The 8,949-nt window shown below is 57.3% G+C and overlaps 1 protein-coding gene across 4 annotated transcripts; it reads left to right on the forward strand.

Annotated features, from left to right (window-relative positions):
- The first annotated feature begins 873 nt into the window (after positions 1-873).
- On the forward strand, positions 874-8,823 carry PTMA (prothymosin alpha). 4 transcript variants are annotated; one of them, XM_015871726.1, is made up of 5 exons: positions 874-1,006; positions 4,197-4,268; positions 4,946-5,042; positions 7,298-7,371; positions 7,769-8,823. In XM_015871726.1, the coding sequence occupies exons 1-5, from the start codon at positions 962-964 to the stop codon at positions 7,814-7,816; spliced, it is 336 nt and encodes a 111-aa protein (XP_015727212.1). In that variant the 5' UTR covers positions 874-961; the 3' UTR covers positions 7,817-8,823. The 4 variants fall into 4 exon arrangements, with proteins under 4 accessions (XP_015727212.1, XP_015727214.1, XP_015727213.1 ...); XM_015871728.1 differs by having other exon boundaries at positions 4,946-5,036; XM_015871727.1 differs by having other exon boundaries at positions 4,949-5,042.
- The last annotated feature ends 126 nt before the right edge of the window (positions 8,824-8,949 follow it).

The following is an 8,949-nucleotide window of genomic DNA, read 5'->3' on the forward strand; positions in this document are numbered from 1 at the left end:
AATTGGCGGCTGAGCGGCTCTCGAAGAGCTGCGGAGCCGTGGGATTGCTCCTCGATGAGCTGCCGGCGCCATCTTGAGTGTGGCAGAGCTCCCTCAGTCAGCGCCCCGTTATTACGAGCGGGAGCGGGGGGCAGCGATGGGCAGAGAAACAGAACTGTGTAATGGGGGAGAGAGACATAGAACTGTGTAATGGGGAGAGAGACAGGGCCCGGGGCGGCCCAAAGTGGGAGAGAACGTGAGGGGAGAGAGATATGGCGGGGAGATTATTTGCTTTTTGGTACTAAAATAAGCGAATGGCCGGGAATCCCCCATTTCTGCGTCAGCCCCGGGGTACGACACTACCACACACACACACACACACACACAGACACACACGGCCCGTTACCACACGGCGCTTGTGTGTTACCACACGGAGCCGGTGACCCCGAGCCCGGTCAGAGCCGTGTGAGGGCGCTGTGTGTGTCCGGGTGGGGGGTGCAGCGCCGCTCCCACCCGCCTGTATTCTTATTTTTCACTCCTATTATTCAGTTCCGCCATTCGGGCGGCGCTGCGGCGGGGGATGGAGCTGAGATCGGTGGGGGGAGGGGATGGAGAAGCGGGGGGCAGCTCGTCCCGCCTCACACGGCGCGGGGCGGGGCGGGCAGGGGGCGGCGCTGGGGGCCGTGAGGGGCGGGGCCGCACTGTGCGCCTCGCCCACGCTGAGCCCGCGCTCCAACTCATCGCCGCAGTGAGTGGCGAGCGGCGGCGGGATCCTGCCGCTTTAAGCGGCCGTGCCCATTGTTTGCTCGGCGGCCAATGGGAGCGAGCGGCCGCGGAGCGCGCGGCCAATGGGAGAGGAGCGGGGCAGCGCGCGCGCCGCCCCCGGCTCTATAAGAGGGGCCGTGGCGCCGCGTGAGTCCCCACTGGGTCCGCAAAGCCATCTTGGCATTGTTCTGCCCGCACGCTCTGCCCGCGCCCCGCCATGTCCGACACGGCCGTGGACACCAGCGCCGAGATCTGCGCCAAGGTGAGTGTGCAACGCGCGCATCGCACCGCTCCGTCTCCACCTTTAATTCCCGCCGCAGTTCGGTGCCGTGCCGCTCCGCGCCTTTATTTCCCCCATTAATTCCGTATTTAGCGGGGTGATTGGAGCTGCCGTTGTGCTCCTTGTTCCTATCGACTTCCTTCCCGCCCCCGCGCTGTGGCGCCGCGCGGTGCTGCCCGCGTTCCTTTGTCTCCCGCGTGCGGGAAACGTGCTGCGGCCGGACCGAACGGCGGCACCGTGTGTGTGTCCATGGACGGCACGGAACGGGGCTGCTGGGGGGGGGGGTTAATGGGGGGGTGGGATGGGGGTGATGACACCGAGTGCGGTGGGTCCCCGTAGGATGGCGATGGGGGTGAGCGCTGCGTGTGGAGTTGGGACGAAAATGAGGCGGGCGGGGTGTTCGGTGCGTGGGGATATGGGGATAGTCGGGCTGCTGGGAGCCATTGGGGGCTGTTAGGAGCCATTGGGGGCTGCTGGGAGCTGCTCGGTGCTGGTAGTGCGGGGCTGGGGGCAGACGATCCCGCGGGGCCCCGCCGCGATCCCGCCGCCCGCCTTTGTGTGCGGCCGGTCCCCGGGGGCGCGTTGGGCCCGGGCCGCGTTTCGCAGCGGGCAGCGCGCCCTGAGCACAGCCGGGCTGTGTTGTGCTGTGCTGTGCCGGGGGGAAGACGAGGGGATCCGGCTGCGGGCGTGGAAAGGCGGCGGGGGATGGATGGATGGATACATAGATGGGTGGGTGGATGTGTTCGGTGCTCCCGGTCCCGGGGGCAGTATCGGCGCTGTGAGCGGAGCGGGGCACATCTCGTTGCTGCGCCGTGCTGCTGTTTGTCGCTGTTTGTCGCCGTTGAACCCCTCGTTGGCCGCATTTGGATTTCACTTCTGTTTCCCGCTCGGTGCCGCCCCCGCTCCGCTCCCCCCGCCGGGCTCCCCCCACCTCCTGTATCCAACACTCCCACGGGCTGATCCCGCCGTTCACCTTCCCCTGCCCTTTACCGGAGCGGGGGTTGGCCGCGTTCAGCCCGTTTCATTCCGTGGGGTCGCAATACAAGGTGACCCCCCGTCGTTCCCGTCCCGGTGCCGCTCTCAGCCCCTGGTTGCGGTCGGGGGGTCCCGCCCCACCCGCTCGGCTCGGAGCCCAGCGCCGCCCCCGGCAACAGCGAGCAGCGGGGCGACACCACGTGCGGCACCGCCCGCGATGCACCATGGGAATTGCAGTCCGCACGGGACTACATTTCCCAGCTGGCCTCGAGGCGCCGAGCCGGCGCGTTGGCGGGCGGCCAATGAGAGGACGAGGAGAGTGGCGCGCGGTTTGAAAGGCGGCCGGGCGCGTGGCGGGAACAGCGCCCCCTGGCGGCGGGAGGAGGAACACGTGGATAGATAGAGCACGGCGGGGTGTGAGTGCGGCCCTGCATTGAGTGCAGCGGGGTGTGAGTGCGGCCCTGCATTGAGTGCAGCGGGGTGTGAGTGCGGCCCTGCATTGAGTGCAGCGGGTGTGTGAGTGCAGGCCCTGCATTGAGTGCAAGCCGGGGTGTGAGTGCGGCCTGCATTGAGTGGCAGGCGGGGTGTGAGTGCGGCCCTGCATTGAGTGCCATGACACACCTGTAATGACAGCTCTGTTGCTGCTGTGCTGGGTCCTGTGTGTGCTGTGCTGCTCGTGTTGGCTTGGCGTGGGGAATGGGAGAAGCTGCGGTGTTGTTATGCAGCCATCCTGGCTTGGCACGCTGTGGGTATGGGGCTGGGAAGGGTCAGGGTTGTAGACTGAGGAGGTGTCAATCCCCCTGTGAAGTGTTGGTGCACAGTGAGCTGTGGGAGCTGAGCTGTGCCACAATTGGCTTTGGGAGTGTTGTGTTCTGGCGTTGGGCTGCCTGGTAGGTACTGATGGCTGTAGGTGAGGTCTGTTGGCTGTGATCAACCTCCAGCAGCAAGGAATGGAGTTTGAAGGCTCACAGTGTGTCTTGGCTGTGCAGAGGAGGCAGCTTAGGTGCTTTGCACGGTGCTCAGAGGCAGCAGGAGGCTGTTCCGTGGCTGTTCTGTGGCCGTTCCAGCTGTTGGGCTGCTGCTCTATTAAGCACAGAGCTGGCTTCAGAGGTGGCACGTAGGGTGGGTGAGGGCTGCCCCTGTGAGCAGCAGCCTCTGTGCTTTTGCCTGTGTTCATCCCTGGGTGCTGTGAGCCCCTCCATGGCACCGTGCTCCCAGGCAGAAGTGCCAGCAGTTGGGCAGCAGTGAAAGTGCCCCGTGGCTGCGGGGAACCTCATCCCTCCCACAGCCCCGTGTGTGCAATGAGCAGCAGGCTGCCAGCACCTCCAGCTCCGTGCGGTCCCTCTGCTTCCCTTGGCTGGGCAGCGCCTGTGCTGGAGGATCTCGTGTTGGCTGATGGAGGAACAGAAGGGGAGGAGGATGCACGCCGAGGATGCCAGTGTTAAATCCAAGTGTTCTTTATGCGGGAACATCAAGTTGGATCCTCGCAGCCTGTTTGCCAAGCGACTTGGCATGACGTTTTGACAGTGATCAATAGCTAAAGCGCACCAGCTCTCGCTCTGCTCGTGGCGGAGGCTTAAACCAAAGTCAGCGGGGACGGCTCCGGAGTGATACAAAAATAGGCTGCTTCCCCCGCCCCATCCTGTTAGACTGAGTGCTGCGAGATGGATCCCGGAGCCCAGAGCCCTCCTCTCCAAAGCGCAGGCATTGCATATAATGCGTGCTGAGCGATGTTCCCCAGGCAGGGCAGAGAGCGCAGCCTCTGCTAATGAGTCTCTGGGATTTTCTCCTGCTGTGAAAGCACCGAGCAGCCGTGGCCGCTTGCAGCCCTGGGGCGGTGGAGCCTGTGTTCAGTGGGGCTGACGGCTCTTTGCTGCATGGCAGGAGCTTGTGTGGACTGTGCTGGGATGGGGGATCTGCCTGCAGTGCTGCTGTTCAGTGCATGCAGGCAGTTCAGGAGCTCGGAGGTGAAATGCAGCCGTCTCTTCTTAGATGGGTGAGCTCGGATTGGAATTCACCCCCACTCTCACACATTGCCAAGAAGGAGCCAGAACGTGGCAACCAAATGACAGGGCAAATGGGTGTGAAGAGAATCAAGTTCCTGGGTGCTCTTGGACCGCATCTTTCACACCTGATCTGCAGCTTTTCTGGCCCAGCTTCTGGACTTGGGGTGACTCTGCTTTTCTGCTCCTTCCAGGATCTAAAAGAGAAGAAGGAAGTTGTTGAGGAAACAGAAAATGGCAGAGATGCCCCGGCCAACGGCAACGCTGTGAGTATGGCTGGGTCTGCAGGGGGAGGCAGCCCTCGCTTCAGTGACTTTTTGTTCTCCTTCCCCTTCTTGCTTTTGCTACGAGCTCGTCCCAGTCTGAGAGGGGGGTTGATCCTCCAGAGGCCGCCCCTGTGCTGTGCAGAGCCTTTGGGGCTCAGATTGAACAGAGTCTTAGCCTGCAGCAGTTGCTCTGCGTGCAGAAAGGAAGGTTGGAGCTTGGATGTGTCGATCCTTTCCCCATAAGCCGTGCTGGATTGTGTCCAGCGCTTCCTCCTTTCTAGGCACTAGAGAAAGAGGGATAAAAACTACTCTGCTGTTTACACTGTAACAATCAGTTGAATGGGGAAACACGTTGCGTATAAGTAAACCAATTGGTTTCCTATTTGTAATGTGCTATGGGAAACTCACTCTGCTCGTTTTAATGTGTCCCAAGAGCCTCTGCAGACTTTGTCTTGGCCTCAAAGCTGCAGCCTCGAGTTACTACAGACCTGATCCTTCATGCCCGGGCTGCCTGTGTCGTGTGGGGGCAGGCAGGAAGCGAGGCGCGCGCCTGGGGCTCCCGTGGGCTGGTGCTGTGCTTTAGGAAGGAAAGGTGGGGATGCGTGCTTCTGCTGAACATCTCTTCCCCCTTCTCCCTTTCCCAGTGCGTTTTCTAAGTGATGTTTTGTCTTGCCAAGGAGAACGAGGAAAATGGAGAGCAGGAGGCTGATAACGAAGTAGATGAAGAGGAAGAGGAAGGTGGTGAGGAAGAAGACGAGGAGGAAGAGGGTGATGGTAACTTTCCTTGTTCCCCTTGCCCCAGCCCTCTGGCCAGACCCTGGGGAGCCGCAGGAGCTGAAAGCAGCATCTCCTCCTTGTGGCAGCGGTGGGGCGGCTCAGCAGCTCAGGGCTGCCAGCTCCAGGGAGTGAAGTCAGCCTTGAATCCCTTCCAGCAGGTTGAGGGCAGGTCCCTTCCTCCCTGCTCCAGCCAGACAGCGCCGTGCCGCTGCCGTGCTCTGTAAGCGCATTAGCCCTTCGTGTGAGGAGTAAAAGCTGCCCTTGACTCTTGTGATGGCAGTGGCTGTCGAGAACGTGAGTGGGGCAGGGTGCAGGCAGCCAGGCAGGCTTTGCCTTGCGGCACATAGCACAGCCCACCGCCCTCACTGAGCACCGTGCGTGGGGGCTGATGCAGTGAGCTCACCCAGCTGAGTGCTGTGCAAGCAGCAGAGGAACCTGTGGCTCTTCCCTCCGGAGGCAGCAAGCAGGCTTTGATCCGACCCTGGTCCCCTGTCCTGGGTTTCCCTGACCCGACCCTTCCTGGAATAGGTTTTTGGCAGCAGTGACCATGAGTCCAGCACTGACTTTGCCCAATCACATCTCACCCTCCCCGCTTAGTATTTTTTTTTTTCCCCCAAGATCTGCTTGGATGAATAACATTGTTTATTTTTATCACCCATTAAAGCTGGGAGGAAACCATTCTTGTTCCGCTGGAATGAGCTGGAGGCTCTCGATGAGCTGTTACTGGGTTAATCCCCTGTGAATTTTTCGGTTAAGTGCTGACCTAGTAACCTGGTAGTTTTGGGAGAGAGAACCAGGCAGATGGGGCTGGAAAAAGTAATGAACGCTCTGCCAGCATCTCTTTGGGTAGAGCATAATGGGGAAGGCTCTGTCAGAGCAGTCAGACAGCCCGATGTCCATTGGGGAACTGGTTGACTACAGTGGTGGCACTGCTCACACCCAAAGTTTAGATCCTTGAGAACAGATCAGTGTGATCCCGACCCATCCACTGCCACCCCTGCTTTGAATACAAGTGCCCCCTGCGGCCAGGAGAGCAGCACGTGCATGTGTGGGGTTGGAATGTTGCTTGGATACTGCTGCAATGAGCGCGGGGAGCTGCCGTCCCGCAGTGCTGGCCCTGCTCCCCCACATCACGCAGCCTTGGCGTGCTCCTGTTGTACCAACACCTCGCCACAATCCCGTGCATGTTCTGTCCTTCCAGTCCCGCTGCCCTTGGGTGATCCCTGCCCAGAGCTGCACCTGAAAGCTGTGGGAGGCAGATGTAACAGCAGCGAGCACAGCTTGTATCAGCGTATTTCCACCACTTGTGGACAATCTGCAGCCCAGGTTTTTGACAGCAGAGGGGAGCTGGAGGGGATACTTTTATTTCCCTCACCCTTCTGGTCCCATCTCATTATTTGCTTTGCTCAAAGCTGCTCAAAGAACTAAAAATGCTCCCAATCAGCTTGGTGTTGTCACCTGACCCGCTGCGGTGCTGGCTGCAGGGTGCTGATCCATTGCTGGGAGCTAATCTGGGCCCTTCCCACAGCATGGGCTGTGATGGCTGAGCATATGCCGAGTAGAGGAGAGTGGAAAGGAGGATGGGCTGACCTTAATCCCCCCCAGCTGCCCGTACGTGTGGCTCGTGTGGCGTTTTAAAGCCAGCTTACAGGCCTTAACGCTGCAAGTTTTAGTAGGGTCTCACGTTACGCAAGAGACTTGAAGGCACCGAGTGGTGGCTCTTCTTCCAGCACCTCCAGTCTCGCCTCTGATGCCCCGCAGCCACCCAAAGGCTGTGGCTGTCGCTCTGATCCACTGGCCTATTTGAGCTCAAAGTGGGTCAAAGCCCAGAGCTCCGCTCATCCTTTCCCGAGCTGCAGATAAGGTGGGAGCATTTGTTTGCCGTTCGGATAATTAGAAAGTGTTCTGACTCAGAACTAATACGTTCTGGCTCTCTTAACTCATTAAAGACGGACTAATCGCTGCAAAGGGAAGCAGAAGTAATGTGGAACAGTCAGGCAGGGCAGCCACTAGAAAGAGTTTCCTTTTTCTGAGTTGCATTTATTTATTTGCTCAGTGCTTGAGCACCAAGTGGATTTTCCTGCTGTCTGTTATCACACAGTGTGAGCCAGGCTGGATGCAGTGAGCGCCCCTTCCCCTCTGCCCATGGGTCAGGTTGGCTGGAGCTGCCCCCAGAACTCCCCATTTCCCTGGGTGCCACTGAGGAGATGTCAGGTGTTGGGAGGAGCTCACCTTCCTCTCCTCTTGTGCAGGTGAGGAAGAGGATGGTGATGAAGACGATGAAGCTGAGGGAGCCACAGGCAAACGGGCAGCTGAGGATGACGAGGTATGAACACAGCCTGGCTGTGCCAACACACACAGTTGTGCCAGTGGGACGGGAGGTATCAGGTTGGGCTCTGGGACCCCAGCCCTGCCCATACACTTGCATTGCCTCTGAGCAGCGTCCCTGTGGGATATGGCCTGGTTCCATTTACTCACTGCCCTGGTTAGCAGAGTGTCTGAGCCCGCTGTGCTCATCCCAGCTTGGGTCCTGGTGATGGGATGGGTTGCTCCTGTCTTTTAGCAGGGAGCTGGATGCTTTGTGCTGTAGACAGTGTCCACATTGCTCCCTTATCCCCCCTTTGGAGGGGACTTTAGGCCTACAGAAGTAGAGGGGGCTCTAGGCTTACATCTGCCCGCCCCGGTGGTGTCCCCTTTCCCTCACAGTTTTCCTTTCCCTTTAGGACGACGACGTCGATCCCAAGAAGCAGAAAACCGATGAAGACGACTAGGCAGCAAAATTATAATTATTTTTTTTAAATAAGGAGGAAAAAAACAAAAACAAACCAACAAAAAAAGGCCAGCGCGTCCTCTGCACCCCTGGGACCCCCCAGCCCTCACCTCCCACCCTCCCTACACACACAGCCCCTTCCTCCCCCCCCTCCGCCGTGGTCATCCTCACCAAGTAGAGTGATCCCCATCCCACCCCCCCGTTGCGGCGCTGCCACTCAACGAGCATAGAAACGATTCGCCCGTTCACGGGGGAGAGAGAAAAAACCCCCTTAAAAACCCCAACCCCACCCCATTATATCCCCCACAGACCCCCATCCCGCCCCCCTCCCCAAGCACCAAAACTTCAAGGCCCTGCTTTCTTTCTTAAAAGTACTTTAAAGGAGAATTTGTTTGTATTTTTTATTTACATTTTATATTTTTGTACATATTGTTAGGAGGTCCGCCATTTTTAAGTGATCTCGGCTTGACCAAAAGGGGGGCTTTGAAGTGTATATCTCTTGTTAACCTTTATCTTTCTTGACTTTACTCCGTGGTGTGACCAGGCCCAAAAACAAAACCATTATCTCAAAAAAAAAAAAGAGAATAAAAAAAAAGAAAAAAAAACCCTTGTAAAAAAAAGAAAAAAAAAGACAAAAAATGCAAAAAAAAATAAGAAAAAAAGAAAAAAAAAACCTTACAATCTTATTCTGAGCATTCCAGTAACTTTTTTTTGTGTATGTACTTTAGCTGTACCATAGGTTGTGGTTTGTATGAGGTGGCAAAGGCCAAAGAGACACAAAAAAAGGGGGGTTTTCTTTTGTTTATTATTATTTTTTTTCCTGTCCACGAAGTTGTTTTGATTATTTTGGGGTTTTTTTTTTGTTTTTTTTTTTTTTTTTTTATTTTTTTTTTCTCTCTTTTTTTTTCATTTTGGCCTGTTTGCTGTATGTGTGAAACGATGTTGTCCAACAATAAACGGGATTTTATTTTGCTGAGTTGTCCTAACCCGGCTGCCTCCCAAAACGCTGCTTTGTGTTTGTTTGCTCCTTCTTTGGTTGGTTTTATTTCTACCCCTTTTTCTTTCTGTCCCACTTAAGTTCTTTGCTTTGGAGTCAGAGATAAGTGGGGAGGGGGGCTTTGATGTGAGGGGCTG

The sequence above is a fragment of the Coturnix japonica genome, chromosome 9 (genome assembly GCF_001577835.2).
Source record: "Coturnix japonica isolate 7356 chromosome 9, Coturnix japonica 2.1, whole genome shotgun sequence".
NCBI lineage: Eukaryota > Metazoa > Chordata > Aves > Galliformes > Phasianidae > Coturnix > Coturnix japonica.